Source organism: Oncorhynchus kisutch, linkage group LG12 (genome assembly GCF_002021735.2).
Source record: "Oncorhynchus kisutch isolate 150728-3 linkage group LG12, Okis_V2, whole genome shotgun sequence".
Classification (NCBI taxonomy): Eukaryota; Metazoa; Chordata; class Actinopteri; order Salmoniformes; family Salmonidae; genus Oncorhynchus; species Oncorhynchus kisutch.
The window spans coordinates 50,878,250-50,896,145 of NC_034185.2; the positions used below are offsets into that span (position 1 = coordinate 50,878,250).

At 41.9% G+C, this 17,896-nt stretch overlaps 2 protein-coding genes across 3 annotated transcripts in view; one reads left to right on the plus strand and one right to left on the minus strand.

The window, feature by feature from the left end:
* The window catches only part of LOC109900437 (palmitoyltransferase ZDHHC5), a 36,955-nt gene extending 34,024 nt beyond the window's left edge, over positions 1 to 2,931 (plus strand). The window contains exon 12 of one of the 2 annotated variants that reach the window (XR_004211998.1): positions 623 to 1,827. Coding sequence is in view for 1 of the 2 variants with exons in the window: in XM_031837776.1 (XP_031693636.1) it covers positions 623 to 851 (229 nt within the window). In the remaining variant the exon portion in view is untranslated. Of the gene's footprint in view, positions 1 to 622 lie in introns of both variants that reach the window. The other variant, XM_031837776.1, reaches the window with a different exon arrangement.
* Positions 1,460 to 13,113, minus strand: LOC109901143 (thioredoxin-related transmembrane protein 2-B-like). The gene is made up of 8 exons (XM_020497187.2): positions 12,776 to 13,113; positions 12,176 to 12,236; positions 10,433 to 10,546; positions 10,184 to 10,260; positions 9,816 to 9,922; positions 9,546 to 9,611; positions 9,251 to 9,380; positions 1,460 to 5,072 (listed from the first exon to the last, which is right to left on the minus strand). The coding sequence occupies exons 1-8, from the start codon at positions 12,962 to 12,964 to the stop codon at positions 4,893 to 4,895; spliced, it is 924 nt and encodes a 307-aa protein (XP_020352776.1). The 5' UTR covers positions 12,965 to 13,113; the 3' UTR covers positions 1,460 to 4,892.
* Between the last annotated feature and the right edge of the window lie 4,783 nt (positions 13,114 to 17,896).

The window sequence follows — 17,896 nt, forward strand, 5'->3', positions numbered from 1 at the left end:
GAAAAGTAGCGCACTGTATAGGGAATAGGGTGCCATTTGGTACATACCCGTTGTCTGTTTTCGGCTGCTGTAGTTGTTCCATTCAGTCTTTCTCTGTCCCGAACTGTCTCTCTGTCGCCTGTCCTGGTTCCCTTCACTATGTGATGGTGTTGTTACTGTACGTGTAGGTCTTTATGAGACATCACAATACATTATGTAATGGCATGCCATTCCCTATGTAGTGTACTACTGTTGACCATCTCAAAATGCATTTTGTCCACCATAGACCATGGTTGTGTTATCGATGTAGTTGTGGATGTGTTTTATCCTGTTGCCCTCTGCACGTGTCACCGTTATCCAGCATGACGTCCCTCTGTTTGACTATAGGATTACAGTAGAAGATATCTGTATGTAACAGCCCTTGGTCACCCCTGCATGATATATCCCATCGATTGATTATGAATGCTTCCACAAAGGCACACTATTCCCTAAAGTGAATAGGAGCTCTATTAGGCCCTGGTGAAAAGTAGTACACTATAGAGGGGATAGGGTGCCATTTAGTATATACCCAGAGTGTGCGCTCTTCCTCTACAATTTCTTAACTAATCCTTCTTTCCCTCCCTCTCTCGTTCTCTCTATCCAGGGACGAGATTCAGATGAAGTTGTTCAGCCGGACGAATGGGCAGCCCAGGTCCTCCATTTCTTCCTCAGGCTCCACCCCTTCCTCCCCCTCTCACCCAATCAGCATGTCCACTCGCCCCGGACAGGCCTATCCCAGCCCTGGAAACACCCAGAGCCCCGCCCACAAGCCGGGGGGCGGGGTGAAGAAAGTGACGGGCGTAGGCGGGACCACCTATGAGATTTCAGTCTGAGTTTGACGGGCGGCTACTCCGACTAATGGCGTCAGGGGTTGAAGGTGAAGGAGGTGTCAGATTGACTGATGATATTTCTGCCTCTCGGACCCTTCAGGAGAGGAAAGCTTTTAATAAACAGACGTTTTAAAAGTTGGGTGATGAGGAAGAGTGAAACGACAGACTTTTCTAGCTCTTCTTCCAAATGCGATGGACTCCGGACTTCCTCTCTCATTCAGAGACCTCCAGTCAAGGAACTACAGAACTATTCGGGAGGAAGTTGTTTAACCAATCACATTCAAGAACACAATGCACCACTATGACATGGTAGGCTTACGGGCCCAGCGAGCCAATCATAAGACTCTTTGACAATCCACCAATTTCTGGGCAGATTGAACTCTGTGGGAATGATTGACTGACAGTTACAACTGGGTTTGCCTTTATTGGATAAAACAAGGAAGATCAACATGGCTGCGTATACACAGGCAGCTCAATTCTGATATTTTTTTGACCAATCAGATCAGCTCTGAGAAAGTAAAAGGGGAAAAATACATCTGGATTGGGCTGCTTGTAAAAACAGCCAATATTTTAAAGAGAAAAACAAAAATGTTCATTCATTCATAAATATGTAATGATTCATTCTCTGTACAGAATTATATGGTTTGGAATTTATGGTGATTTCCTCCAATCAGTGGCATTTAAAGGTGACTGTGGCATGCACCGGCCACTATGGGCCACTGTGATTGGCTAGTGATCACGCTGCCATTCTCTCATGACCAATCAGAAATGGAAATGCTAAACTGTAGTAGACAGCAGGATCATTGGTAGAGTTAGTTTTTGGCCTGGCCTGGTTCCCCGGGTGGGCGGAGATTTCACTTAAGGACCAATGGAATGATAAAAAATAAGAAACTTGACCAGTGACACAATCATCGGGTCTGTACTAAAGATGGAGCAGCCTTTCCTAAACAAACTTTGGAGCAATGGCCTTGATAATCAAGGTGTTTTTATTTTATTTTACCTATTTAATTTCAAAATGTTATTTTATATGAATTTATATATAACTGTTGATAAGATTTTTTTTTTTTTTTTTACGGGCTGATATAGGGTTTTTTGGTTTGAGTTAATGTCAGAATTATAACCAAACAAGAAAGAAACTGTTGCCGCGTTCAAGTGCTAGTCGGAACTTGGGACATTTCTGACTTATTAACTGGTTTTAGTTAAACACGTGCCACGTTCAACCAGTTAGCAAGTCGAAAATGTCAGTTTCCTAGTTCCGACTAGCACTGGAATGCGGCTAATTTGGATTGATGGCTGCACCAGCCAATCAGAGGCTGAGTTTTGAGTATTCAGCCAAAGAGAGGAGCTGGACAATGATATGGTTCAGCCAATGGGAAACAATGTATTTGATAAAAGAAGGCGATGTAGCATTTTTAAAGTCCTTTGATACACAGTAACCACTCGACTTCTCTTGGGGCATATTTCAGAAATACCCTGCTGTACTTTCTGATTGTTTACTTCTGAGCTTTGTAATGGGTGTGTCTGAAATGGAACCCTATTCACTATATAGTGCACTACTTTTGACCAGGGCCTAAAAGACTCTGGTCAAAAGCAGTGCACTATGTAGGGAATATAATGCCATAACACACACCCAATGTTTTGTTTTATTGGTCCGGATACTGACATCTCTGGTTGCAGTCCACTAGCTGACCTATTGAGAAACTAGCGAGGATCACATGCTTTGGCGCGACCAATCCAGAGAGCGCAAGAGATTCATATCAACCTACTCTTTTATTCGTTAATGGTTTAAACCAATGATGAGCAGCTGAAAGTCAGTAACAACCTTTTTATATTTAATTTGTACTTTTCTTTTTTTTTGCAAGATTTTAAGACAATTTACAGGGCATTGCTTTAGACTGACAGTTTGTTTGACCAGTCAGGAGCGTAGAATGAAACAAAATGGTCTAGGACACAAAAAAAAAGCACGTCGCCCAATATGTTTGACTGCCATCAGGAACAGCCAATGCCCTTACAGATGATGTTTAGACAAGTACAGGCCCTGGACTTGGGTGTTTTGAAATAAATAAATACAATTTAAAAAGTACTGTATAGCTCTGTATGTGTGTGGGCGTGTGCATGTGTGTATGTGCGTGTGTGTTTGAGCATTGGTAATAAAGTATTTAAAACCAAAGGCAGTGTTCTTTTTGTTTGCAGTTGAGGTCTGCCAATGCAACACATGAGAAAGGGCAGAACATAGTCTATCCCATACTTACTACACATTCAGAGTAGGACTTTTAAGTTGGACCAAAGGATTCCACATTGGCAATTAAAAGTTATGATCCAGTTACAGTAGATTTTCATGTAACTTAACAGAATTTCTTCTGTTAAAGGGCCAGAGAATCATTGTGGGGTTTACATCAGTCAGTGGTTCTCAGGTTCATATGTAGGGAGCGAACTCCTACTGATTTGGGGGTGGGGGGGGGGGGGCTCAAAGCTTGGCTTCATGTCTCGCCTCCCTCCATACCTCTTAAATGCCGTCACTACCAGAAGGCGGTGCCAAAATGTAGGTTCAACATCCAGCGCCGACAAAGATGGCTGCCTCGCTTCGCGTTCATAGGAAACTATGCAGTATTTATTTTATTTTTTTACGGTATGCCACCAAAACATACATGTTGCTAAAAATGCTTAAATTCCCATTTATCTTTAATTGTAAACCTGGTGGGATGAGCCCTGAATGCTGATTTGCTGACAGCAGTGGTATATCAAAACATTAATTTTTACTGCTCTAATGACATTGGTAACCAGTTTTATAATAGCAATAAGGCATCTCGGGTTTATGGCCAATATACCATGGCTAAGGGCTGTGTCCAGGCACTCTGATGATTTGTGCCTAAGAACAGCCCTTAGTGGTATGTTGGCCATATACCACACCCCCCCGTGCATGATTTCTTAGAGTATAGTGCAACTTGAAATGTAAAGGCAATGTTCCTTTTTATTGCATAAAAAAAACATGTCAGACACCTCAAGTGGCAGGCTCACCCATTCAATCTACACATTCTGAACGAAAGGTTGAGACAGAATTCTACAGTAGCCAAGGGAATGTCAAACAGGTAGTAAAATGTTCTGTTACATCACCTAGAGATGCTGGTGCCAAAAATGTTCATCGTTTAGATGGAAGCGTTTTGAAAGTAAACATGTAATTCTACCTATTCTGTCAGGGTGGAGAGGAGTGAGGGATATTCTGTCACAGAGGGGAGTGAGGGATAGAGACCACCAGTGCCTCCCTCAACCATCTCTGATATGACTATTTTGTAGATGACAAAGTAACAGGTCTAGTTCTCACATGGACTTAGTGTTATTAGCCAAATGCTCTGTTCACTCCAGCATCATCTTTAGGTGACAACCACTTATGGAAGAGAAAAATAAAATAAAACAAGTTTCCTCTCAAAGACCTTTTTGGGACAGAGGCCATGGTTCATTATCATTATCATGGACCCAGTTGAAGGTAGGTAGCTGGCGTAAAATACTTCACCATGTCGGAACCATTAAGCCATTTCAGACGAAGCCAATGTAACTTCAGTTCAATGGGTGCATGCAATTTGTCTCACCAAGCATGGACTGGACGGAGTGTAAATTCACACTATATCCCCAAATGGGACACGTTTTAAATCTAGTGAAACACTAGGAATGGAGTGTATAATTGTAGTGTGCCAATATTAAAGCCTAAATAAAAATGCATTCAATTGTTAAGTCATAAGTCACACCCCTTTTCCCTAGTGCACTATATTAGGTAATATAATGCCATTTGGGACACAACCAATGATGAGCATAGAGTTTCTCTAGGGAACTGGAGGAAAGATCGATGCAACTCATAAGTATGACGGAGACGTACAAATCTAACTGTACAGTTGAGATATTAGTTAATATTGAGTTAATCATAATCACGTGTTGTACATAGCAAAATAAAAAAGGGTTCGTAACAATCATGTTTGTTCCCTCGATAGAACATAACACCAGCTAGTCCCATTGTGATGTCCCAGCGTTCTTCTGAGGCCCCTGACAATTCTATTTGTCCTTCTTGGTCTCCGTCTCCTCCCCCTGGGCGTCGACCTCGGGCTCCTCCTCTTCGTGCAACGGCGGGAACTGTGATTCGTTGATCTTGTCACTCCAGTCTCCCTTGGACTTATTGAGTTTCTTGGACTTCTGGTAGAGCTCGTTCAGGTTGAACTCCCGGATGATGTTCTCCTGTTGAGAGTGAGATTGAGTGTGTGTGTGCACATGTCTGGGTTTATGGACATTTGTGAAATTAACTGGAAGTATATGCATATCCCCCATGCATCCCGCAAAGGCGGAGGTGTTGCTAACATTTACCATAGCAAATTTCAATTTACAAAAAAAAAAAAGACGTTTTCGTCTTTTGAGCTTCTAGTCATGAAATCTATGCAGCCTACTCAATCACTTTTTATAGCTACTGTTTACAGGCCTCCTGGGCCATATACAGCGTTCCTCATTGAGTTCCCTGAATTCCTATCGGACCTTGTAGTCATAGCAGATAATATAAAACATTTTGGTGACTTTAATATTCACATGGAAAAGTCCACAGACCCACTCCAAAAGGCTTTCGGAGCCATCATCGACTCAGTGGGTTTTGTCCAACATGTCTCTGGACCCACTCACTGTCACAGTCATACTCTGGACCTAGTTCTGTCCCATGGAATAAATATTGTGGATCTTAATGTTTTTCCTCATAATCCTGGACTATCGGACCACCATTTTATTACGTTTGCAATTGCAACAAATAATCTGCTCAGACCCCAACCAAGGAACATCAAAAGTCGTGCTATAAATTCACAGACACCACAAAGATTCCTTGATGTCCTTCCAGATTCCCTCTGCCTACCCAAGGACGCCAGAGGACAAAAATCAGTTAACCACCTAACTGAGGAACTCAATTTAACCTTGCGCAATACCCTAGATGCAGTTGCACCCCTAAAAACATTTCTCATAAGAAACTAGCTCCCTGGTATACAGAAAATACCCGTGCTCTGAAGCAAGCTTCCAGAAAATTGGAATGGAAATGGCGCCACACCAAACTGGAAGTCTTCCGACTAGCTTGGAAAGACAGTACCGAAGAGCCCTTACTGCTGCTCGATCATCCTATTTTTCCAACTTAATTGAGGAAAATAAGAACAATCCGAAATTCCTTTTTGATACTGTCGCAAAGCTAACTAAAAAGCAGCATTCCCCAAGAGAGGATGGCTTTCACTTCAGCAGTGATAAATTCATGAACTTCTTTGAGGAAAAGATCATGATTATTAGAAAGCAAATTACAGACTCCTCTTTAAATCTGCATATTCCTTCAAAGCTCAGTTGTCCTGAGTCTGCACAACTCTGCCAGGACCTAGGATCAAGAGAGACGCTCAAGTGTTTTAGTACTATATCTCTTGACACAATGATGAAAATAACCGTGTTTGTCTCTGTGAATGGTTTGTCCTCTGACAAATCAACTGTAAATTTCGGTGTTCCTCAAGGTTCCGTTTTAGGACCACTATTGTTTTCACTATATATTTCACCTCTTGGGGATGACAGTCGAAAACATAATGTTAACTTTCACTGCTATGCGGATGACACACAGCTGTACATTTCAATGAAACATGGTGAAGCCCCAAAATTGCCCTCGCTAGAAGCATGCGTTTCAGACATAAGGAAGTGGATGGCTGCAAACTTTCTACTTTTAAACTCGGACAAAACAGAGATGCTTGTTCTAGGTCCCAAGAAACAAAGAGATCTTCTGTTGAATCTGACAATTAATCTTAATGGTTGTACAGTCGTCTCAAATAAAACTGTGAAGGACCTCGGCGTTACTCTGGACACTGATCTCTCTTTTGAAGAACATATCAAGACCATTTCAAGGACAGCTTTTTTCCATATACGTAACATTGCAAAAATCAGAAACTTTCTGTCCAAAAATGATGCAGAAAAATGTATCCATGCTTTTGTCACTTCTAGGTTAGACTACTGCAATGCTCTACTTTCCGGCTACCCGGATAAAGCACTAAATACACTTCAGTTAGTGCTAAATACGGCTGCTAGAATCCTGACTAGAACCCAAAAAATGGATCATATTACTACAGTGCTAGCCTCCCTACACTGGCTTCCTGTCAAGGCAAGGGCTGATTAAGGTTTTACTGCTAACCTACAAAGCATTACATGGGCTTGCTCCTATCTCTCTGATTTGGTCCTTCCGTACATACCTACAAGTACGCTACGGTCACAAGACCGTGTCCCTAGAATTTCTAAGCAAACAGCTGGAGGCAGGGCTTTCTCCTATAGAGCTCAATTTTTATGGAATGGTCTGCCTACCCATGTAAGAGACGCAAACTCGGTCTCAACCTTTAAGTCTTAACTGAAGACTCATCTCTTCAGTGGGTCATATGATTGAGTGCAGTCTGGCCCAGGAGTGGGAAGGTGAACGGAAAGGCTCTGGAGCAACGAACCGCCCTTGCTGTCTCTGCCTGGCCGGTTCCCCTCTTTCCACTGGGATTCTCTGCCTCTAACCCTATTACAGGGACTGAGTCACTGGCTTACTGGGGCTCTTTCATACCGTCCCTAGGAGGGGTGCGTCACTTGAGCGGGTTGAGTCACTGATGTGATCTTCCTGTCTGGGTTGTGCCGTGGCGGAGATCTTTGTGGGCTATTCTCGGCCTCGTCTCAGGATGGTAAGTTGAAGGTTGAAGATATCACTCTAGTGGTGTGGGGGCTGTGCTTTGGCAAAGTGGGTGTGGTTATATCCTTCCTGTTTGGCCCTGTCCGGGGGTGTCCTCGGATGGGGCCACAGTGTCTCCTGACCCCTCCTGTCTCAGCCTCCAGTATTTATGCTGCAGAGGTTTGTGTGTCAGGGGGCTTGGGCCAGTTTGTTATATCTGGAGTACTTCTGTCCTATTCGGTGTCCTGTGTGAATTTAAGTGTCCTTTCTCTAATTCTCTTTCTCTCTCGGAGGACCTGAGCCCTAGGACCATGCCTCAGGACTACCTGACATGATGACTCCCTGCTGTCCCCAGTCCACCTGGCCGTGCTGCTGCTCCAGTTTCAACTGTTCTGCCTTATTATTATTCGACCATGCTGGTCATTTATGAACATTTGAACATCTTGGCCATGTTCTGTTATAATCTCCACCCGGCACAGCAAGAAGAGGACTGGCCACCCCACATAGCCTGGTTCCTCTCTAGGTTTCTTCCTAGGTTTTGGCCTTTCTAGGGAGTTTTTCCTTGCCACCGTGCTTCTACACCTGCATTGCTTGCTGTTTGGGGGTTTAGGCTGGGTTTCTGTACAGCACTTTGAGATATCAGCTGATGTACGAAGGGCTATATAAATAAATTTGATTTGATTGGGTGCGTAACCGGATTAGGGCGTCCACACACGGTGCTCAGAATGACAAATCACATTTAGATGGTAATTCATTAACAGAAGTCAAGGACACAACAATGGGAGGTCCTTCTTACCTAATTCTGATGTGCACTTTGAGGATGTTAGAATGACTGCCCACATTTACTTTTCCTCAGCTAAGACGAGTAACGAACAGCAAAATCACATAGCCTATGTTAATCTACTGTCCCGCATAGCAGAAAAGGTTAACCTATTCTATTAAATCAGCTTGTCGAGAAAGAAATAACCTATTCCAAACAGACTCCAGAACAGTTGGGGGACGTTAAGATCCCAAATTCATACAACCAGTACTGAGCTTTATAAAAAATAAAGTTAACGCAATGAGTCTGATGCAACAGATCAGAACGTTTAACATAAAATGTTGATAAACTATTATTTCTTCACATTTTAAGAGCAGCAATGCACACAAGGCAGTAGGATACGCACAAACGTTCCTTCCATAATGAAATTAGCGGGGGGGGGGGGGGGGGGAAATACCCCGCTAATTACCCCTACCTCCAAAGATGGTCTGATTTTGGCTGGGCTACTTTGAAGGTAAGACATGCCTCAATATGTATAATTAAAGCGTTCAGGTTTTCGAAAAGTTAAGTATATATTTTCAAAAAGCATACAGCCTCCAGTTCATTGCAAAGTGGTGTGTGACATGCTGAAGAGCATTTGCCTTCCATTGCCTATGTATGCATTTTCTGTTTGAGATGCTAGAGCAGCTCTCACGGTGTCTGACAGATTTTCCGCTCAAAGGCGCTGTATCCTATACGAGTGTGAGAAAATACATAGCGAATATACTGTACACTATATGATGCTAATTAACTTAGACCGATAACTACGATTTCCCCTCTCCCAGTCAATGGGCTGGTGCAAATTCTCTTACACACACACACACACACACACACACACTAAAAGTCAGCTATTATCAGCTAACGGAAACCCTGGTGTGTGCACATTTCTATGTTCTGCTTTGAAACCACTCCTCTCACCTCAGTGAAGCTCCAGGATACGGCCCTACACTTCTTGTCCACCTGGGGGCGTCTCATCACCTCCTTGCCCCCCTGGAACAGCAGCAGCGAGGGCAGCTGCTTGGAGAGGGGAGAGGTACTCACCTTGTACCTGGAGAAGAGCGATGGAGGATGGGAAGCAATTACAATGTTTCAAAATCAGAGACGTCCAATCAGAAATCTACTTCACTTAAATATATACCCCAATCTGCAGAGAGAAAGAGAGAGAGAGAGCGAGAGAAAGGAGGAAAGAGAGTGAATGAGAAAAGGGACCTACTTCTTAGATACGTCTCCATACCGGCCAATGTCCACCTTCCCAAACTTGAGCCCAGCACAGTTATACCTGTAACCATGAGAGAGAAAACTTCAATTTCCCAACAAACTCGCAGCAATAGCAGTACCACTTCAGTCGCACCACAAACTGACAGGTGATACTAATAGGGAACACAATCCAGGAGAGGATGTTGATTGACGCTATGGGTTTATGGTGTAATGCATTAAAATGGAGACTTTCGTCGTGTATAGTGAAGATTAGTCGCCGTCTTACTTGAGGGAGAGGTCTGCGTAGACGGCGGCAAAGGACTGACACTCCGGGGACCAGTTAGCGAAGAACTCTACAATCCACGTCACCCTGTTGTCCCTCTCCAACTCGTCCTGCAACAGAATCACAAGTCAGCCATCAGTTTCACTAAAAGTCCCAATTTCAATCAATAAAATCATCCTCTGCGTGGATCGGCTTTGAAATCACCTGATAAAAACACTTTCAACTGAAATGTCAAAAACAACCTAACTGGTGTCACCTTCGGCGATCCTGTGAAAGTATCATTTTTGATACACGCATCTGTGTTATTTTCAAACTAACATGGCAATATTGTCAGTCACAGTAGAGCCTTAGAGGTAATCTATGGTACTCACGTCTATGGTCTTGTCACTGAAGTACTTGATGTACTCTGGGCCCATGTAGAGAGGAGGCTTACAGGTCATCAGGAACACTGGAACACACAATCAGCCAATCAGAGAGCCGAATGAGGGGCCATCAGTTTATAGGTCATGTCATCTAACTAGGCATTAATTACCACAACAGTAGAGGAGTGCGTGTCTGTGTGTATCCATGTATGTGTATGTATGAACAAAGTGTGTATGCATGCAAGTGTGCGTACTGACCGATGCAGAGGGTGAGGTAGAGCAGGCCCATGCGGATGTCCAGTCTGAAGAAGAGGATAACGTTGGCAACCTTACTGAACAGAATGATGTTCCCCACATGCTGTTCCACCGTTACTGAGACAACGAGAAATGGAGAGAAGGGGTTAAATCAAGTAAACAACCTTTTTTATCTTAAAAACAAACAAACTATGGCATAGAATAAGGACAATTTGCAGGTTGAGGACAAGAGTGAACTTGGGGAGGAAACACAAAGAACAATAACATTTAGAGCGACAGAGAAAGAACCGACGTGAATAGAAGACAGGAACAAACTGTTTTGTAAAACGACGGGTAAAGGAGCGACACGAAGAACTACGAAGAAAAGTGTAAAAACTGTTTGAGCCTGAGAAAGAGGGACAGTTTATAGTTGAGGCCTAACAAGTGAGGGATTCACTTTAGGGAGGAGGGAGAGACAGGCCGATGAAAGACGAAGGGAGCGCCAACGACCAACAACAGAGCCACAATAACGTAAACACCACAATGACACCACAAGGTCGACAGACAACACAGCCATATCATTTCTTCCTATGAACGGTCTGTTTACAACACTAAAGTATTAATTTAAATAGGGCTGTGCGGACATGACATTTGCCATAGCAGATTGGATGAATAATTTGAACAATATCATGAATATACAGCAGTAACCAAGAACAAAAAAAGATTTGGCTTTACACCAAACGATTTGCTCAGACAAAGTTTAAGTGTCTGAAATGTTAGCCTTGTGGATACAAAAGTGAAACTTCGCTAGCAATGTGTGTGGGTACCAATCGTTTAACGGAAATGGTAACCATGTGTTGAATGTCATGTAAAACAAACATGTCTGCCTGCTGAAGGAGACCCCTAGCTCAAACGGAGGGTGTTTCCCCTAGATACAACAGCCTCAAAATTGGCTATATCATAAACATTCATCAAAACAAAAATATGTGTTTTTTTGTCTTCATTTAAGGTTAGGCATATGGTTGGCAGCATGGTTAAGGTTAAAATTGGACTTTTGTGTATTTAACAAGGCAAGTCGGTTAATAACAAATTCTTATTTACAATGACTGCCTACCCCGGCCAAAACCTAACGACACTGGGCCAATTGTGCGCCGCCCCATGGGACTCCCAATCACAGCCCGTTGTGATATAGCCTAGAAACGAACCGGGGTCTGTAGTGCATTAGACCGCTGCGAAGATCAATAGAAATAGGCGGGGTTTATGACCTCAGCCACCCAAGCCACAGCCTGTTCTCCCCGCTTCCAACACGTAGTCAGTACAGGACCATCATGGCAAAAACTGACGACTGGCCAATAGCATTTACCCACAGACCACCAGGCTGCTGAATAGCCACCACTAGTCAGCTGTACCCTGCAATCATGTGTGACCCTGTGCATGTGACTAATAAACTCTAAAATGCTCTGTGGCTGTGGTAACTTGTGATGATGACCAACTGATGGGGGGGCAGTTTTATAGTGTCTAAACGCAGACGGGTACAACGCCGCTGATGATTAACCTTTGAATTTAGCTCTGTATGAAACATTTACATGGAGTGAATTAGTGATAGTGAGCTGCTTTATTGGTCAAGGATTTTTGTATAACGACGTGTGCGCCTCGTTGTCAGTCTGTTTTTAAGTAAGTAAACAGATGAGAATGGGTCATAAAAGTATGGGTACGCTAGCTAGATCTCTGATGATGACAGGGCTCTAGTTCAGGGCTGATACTTACTAGCTCTTCTGTTTTTCATCATGACGATGGCACTGAGGAACATAAGAATCTCCACTTCTCTCTGTGGAACATGAGAATAGAATAAAACATACAGGCATTTCAGTCTTTTGACGTTTCATCTACTGCTTTACGTTACAGGGTCGGGGCAGGCGTGCAACTAACTCCAGTTTTTGCCCGTGTACTTTTTTGGGTGGTTTTGGTGCGTGAACTCATGGTGGTAGTGGCACTTTCAGCCCGAGATAAAAATTTAAAAAACAAGGTCCTGGTAGCCTAGTATGAGAGGGGGGCACGCACCTGCAAACTCCCCAGTACACCCACCCTTTGTTCGGTTCTGTCTCACATCACCTTACTGTTGCTTTCCGATTTAGTTTCGGGTTACAGTCTCTATAGCATCTTTCAGTGTCGAACCCAGGCCAGCTCCCACCGAATTTCAGAATGGCCATTCATGTAGCGAACTAAACTCCCACTCTGTCATCACATTTAGCATGGGATAGCTAACGTTCGCTCGTTGGCAATCTAACCAGTCTTTATCTCGGCCTAATCACGTGTATCCTTCCTACCATTTTTCAATCCCCATTTGTTACACCATTCAATACTGACCCAGTCAAAGTCGCAGGGGTTGCCATCCTCTCGTTGTGTCGAAAGATGCTCGCAGATGCCTGGCGTCTTGCGGATCAGGAGAAACGCGACTGACATGAACAGAGACGCGACATAGTATGGCTTTAGCAGCCACTTGTACACCTGCGGCAAGTGGTAGAGGAATGCAAGGAGAGGTGTTAGTAACGCCATTTTCTAATTTAGATATACAAGTAAAATAAAACTCGCTGGATAAATTTCCAGTCTGCCAATGTGTAAACTGCGAATTAAAGGGCACGAAGGATGTGGCCGAGGTCAATGCGGACGAATCCTTGGAAATAGTCCCGCCTCTTTTGTGAAATGGTGGTGATTGGCCAGTTGAAAACATATAAGGAACAATGATTGGTTACATTTTCCGAAAAAGGAAGGGCAAAAGAAAAACAGATTCCTCCCTTTCCTTCATTTGGGAAAAAAAGTGGCGTTTTTGGAATACTTTTTAAATGCAGGGCTTGTTCAACATTGCAGCCGACAGTGCAGGCAAATCACCAGTGGTGGGGAAAATACCCAATTATCATAAAAGTATAGATACCTTTATAGAAAGTCTCTCAAATAAAAGTCAGACAGTAAAATACTACTTGAGTAAAATTATTTGATTTTAAATATACTTAAAGTATCAAAAGTAAATGTAATTGCTAAAATATACTAAAGTATTAAAAGTAAAACAATGGATAATTTCAAATTCCTTATATTAAGCAAAGCAGACGGGACCATTTTCTTGTTTTTAAAATGTATGAATGACCAGGGTCAAACTTCAACACTCAGACATTATTTACAAAATATGCATTTGTGTTTAGTGAGTCCGCCAGGCCAGATGAAGTAGGGATGACGACATGCTTTCTTGATAAGTGCATGCATTTGACAATTGTCCTGTTCTTCTAAGGATTCAAAATGTAAGGAGTACTTTTGGTTGTCAGGGAAAATGTATGGCGTAAAAAGTACAATATTTTCTTTAGGAATGTAGTGAAGTAAAAGTAGTCAAAAATATAATTAGTAAAGTACAGATACTCCAAAAAAACGACTTAAGTAGTACATTAAAGTATTTTTTACTTGAGTAATTTACACCACTGGTGGAAAGCCTTCCTAAAAGAGTGGAGGCTGTTATAGCAGCAAAGGGGGAACTCCAAATTAATGCCCATGGTGTAGTTTATGCACCAGTTTCAGCAAACGCTACCTATAAAATCAATGTTTTCAGTGTACATGTTTACCTCTGCTTTGAGATTGTGAAACACTGCAAGCCCAATGCTGCCACCAATTGGTCAACTGTGATAGCTTAAAGATGGTTTCTTCCCTGTTTGTGTAAGGACATTCCAAAGGCCGTCATTGTAAATAAGATTTTTTTCTTAACTTAATTTCCTAGTTAAATAGAGGTTAAATAAAAATAAATAAACGTCTTATTATTCTGCTCAGCAGTTTATGTAGAAGAGTAATTATGGAGTAACAGAGACATCTGATGGGAGGTTTTTCTGTGGAGCTTTGGTGACAAAACGCTAAAATGAAGTGTGAAATTGTGAAATGAAGGAAGAATAAAACACATTGGATAATTCTGAAGAGGGGTGTTATCGGTGAGAAATATAATCTTAAAACGCATCCATATTTCAATACATGTGTATTTATTTAACCAGGCAGGTCAGTTAAGAACTAATTGTTAACGCTGGGCCAATTGTGTGCTATCCTATGGGATAGAGCCTGGATACAGCCTGGATACAGCCTGGATTCAAACCAGGGACTGCAGTGACACCTCTTGCACTGAGATGCAGTGCCATAGACCGCTGCGTCACTCGCCCCAACTATTGTTCCGAAGTAAATGTGCGAAATGTTATTTTACATTTGAATTTAAACTATTTTCCTATTTCTTGTCAATTGAAGTCGATATACCCTGTATATCACCTGTTAAAATAATAGTTTTCCTTTTATTAAAGCATACTCCTCTGAAAAATATGTTGTCAGTGTCAATTGCAATGAATGCACCCATGACAGATTTACACTTTCTTATTAATTGCGCTACACTGATTAAATGCCAGGGACTTAGTTTATTTGCCCAATTCTACTTTCCGTTCAGTTCTCTTTCCAAACATAAAAAGATAAAGGATTTGTACAAATACTTTAAAGGCGCCCACCAGAAGGCATATCTGCCCCTATTTCGACATAATCCCGGCCCTAGAGGGGAAGTGCTTGTTTAGGTTCAACATCCAAAGGATATGTAGCAACACCCTGAGTGCATCACACATGAAACACCAATAGAAAATGTAACAGCACAACAAAATATATTAAAAGTTGCTGTTCATTATAGGATAGACACTTGTGGTTTTGCTGCACCAATCAAAGTAGTGAAGCAAGACTGTAGTGGCCAAAACCATTACTCTTGGGGCGACGGGAAGCGCAGGGTTACAACATTTATACACATTAGCAATTTTTTTGTTGTTGAAAATTTATAAATTATTTCTGCAAATATGTAAACACCACAGGAGTCCTCCTACAATTGGGAACTTTACAGTCCTATTCATCAAACAACAATTAAAAAGGTAGGCAATCTCTCACTCAGTTATGTACATCAACAAGAAGAAGATCAACTAATGCTAGCCAGAGCAAAATGAGCTAAAATCTAACGAAGGAATATTAGATAAACCTTCTCAAACTTGTTCAGGTAGTTGGCCGTCAAAATTGCACTGGGGAATTGTAGCCTCCTCGGTCTTCTGCAGCTTGCCTACCAGTGCATGGTTGTCCCAACCAAGAACCCAAGCTAACTGTCTAAAGTTGACTAGCTTGCTAGCTAGCTACTTCCAGACACAAATGAGAGAACACCTCACTCTGACCATTTTACTCGCTGTAGCAGAGCTGGTTAGGCTGTTTACATGTTATCTAGATCGTTGTTGACTAATGTACTTTTTTTGCCTGTGTTTACTGACACTGGTCATATTCAGCGGGTGTTGCGCGTTCGTAAATTCAACAGTTGTTCTGCGCTCTGCCACACTTAGACGAGAGTTCTCTGAAATCGGAGTAGATAGCCAGAGTGAATTTGCAAACACAAGAGATATGCTAACTGGATAAACAGTCGTTCAAGTTCTTGCTAGCTAACCAAATGACATCTGCATCTCTAGCTGTGTATAGCCACCGAAAAATGATATGAGGGGAAAAAGTCAGTCAGTCACTCACCCACTCCTCCAATGGCATGACATGCCATCCTCCTAGCTAGCTAGCTAACATTAGGCTCCGTGTTTTTAGCTTGCTACATAAATAGATATGCTCGCCTATTAGCCATGTTATGATTGACTTGTGATCATTCCCTTGCTAGTTTGTTTGTATTGACATTCCCAGCCTTAGTTACATTCGTCCAATTTTTATTTTGTAAAGAATATTGAGTCATTGAAATGAAACAGTGCTTTCCGAATGGAGGCAGCAAACAATGTACCAGGCCAGCTGTGATTTAGAACCTGTTAGCAATATTTTTTTGGACTGCCAAGAAATGTATTTGTGAATTATATTAATCATGCATTGAACTACATCCATCTATTCTGACAATGCCTTAGTGTACGGCATGGAACGCTGAGTCAAATAGAACCTATATTTAAAACATCTTAATGTTGGTTTTGTAGCATAAACTGGGAATTTGATATTTTTGACTGATATTATGATTGTCTGTTTGTTTCATATCTGCAAAGTAGTTAAAACACTATCAGTTCAACTTTAAACTTTAGGTCACCGGTTACTATGTGTGCTAAACATGAAATGTTTTTTTGCAATGGGAAGTAATAGTTTAACTATTTGATTGGGAAATGCTTAATGGTTATGTTTATGTATTGTTATGATTGTGACCTACTGGCTTATTGTGTTAGAGTTTATGGACTGCTTATCCTTTAACATCATGCTGTCTATGACTGCTGTCTTTCCATCGGCCCTATGCAGTGTTGTAGTGGTGACTGAAGAAGTGGGTATACTCTAATTTTGCCCAAAAGTTCCCGAACGGCCAGCCCAGCGAAAGAAAGGTACCCTGTGTGAAAAATCCTATGTTTTCCCATGTTTTTTTTACTGGGGCACTCCTTTGACTGGGGATGGGGGGGTCATGTCTGAAATAGCATTTTTTTACCCCCTAGTTTTAATCATTTGAATGTGATACAAAACGAGGCTCGGTGTGCTTTCGGGTAGGATTTTTGGAGTGTTTATCTGACTGGATAATATATATATTTATTGATATACACACAGTAACAGTAAAAAAGTTTGGACACACCTTCTTTATTTTTACTATTTTATACATTGTAAAATAATAGTGAAGACATCAAAACTATGAGATAACACATATGGAATCATGTAGATCCTCGAAAAAGAGTTCCCACATATGTTGAGCACTTGTTGGCTGCTTTTCCTTCACTCTACAGTCTAACTCATCCCAAACCATCTCAATTGGGTTTAGGTCATCTGATGCAGCACTCCATCACTCTTCTTCTTGGTCCTCCATGCTTCACGGTGGGAACCACTCATGCAGAGATCATCCGTCCATTGCTCGTGTTTCTTGTTCCAAGCAAGTCTCTTCTTATTTTGGTGTTCTTTTATTAGTGGTTTCTTTGCAGCAATTAGACCATGAAGGCCTGATTCATGCAGTCTCTTCTGAACAGTTGATGATGAGATGTGTCTGTTACTTGAACTCTGTGAAGCATTTATTTGGGCTGCAATTTCTGAGGCTGTTAACCCTAACAAACTTATCCTCTGCAACAGTGGTAACTCTGGATCTTCCTTTCCTGTGGTGGTCCTCATGAGAGCCAGTTGCATCATAGCGCTTGATGGTTTTTGCGACTGCACTTAAATTTTTTTTCAAAGTTCTTGAAATGTTGGACTGTCGTTTCTCTTTTGCTTATTTGAGCTGTTGTTGCCATAATATGGACTTGGTCTTCTACCAAATAGGGCAATCTTCGTTATACCACCCCTAACTTGTCACAACACAATTGATTGGCTCAAACACATTAATTAAGAAGGAAAGAAATTCCACTATTTAACTTTAACAAGGCACACCTGTTAATTGAAATGCATTCCAAGTGACTACCTCAGGAATCTGGTTGAGAGAATGCCAAGAGTATCCATATCAGGACTCAG

Bases quoted from the DNA above. Each gene is read 5' to 3' on its own strand.
- LOC109901143 (XM_020497187.2), bottom strand. From the start codon at position 12,964: ATGGCGTTACTAACACCTCTCCTTGCATTCCTCTACCACTTGCCGCAG. The intron at 10,547-12,175 runs GTAAGTATCAGC...TCGTTGTCTCAG, and splicing joins GATGAAAAACAGAAGAGCTA to TAACGGTGGAACAGCATGTG. The intron at 9,612-9,815 runs GTAAGACGGCGA...TCATGGTTACAG, and splicing joins TACGCAGACCTCTCCCTCAA to GTATAACTGTGCTGGGCTCA.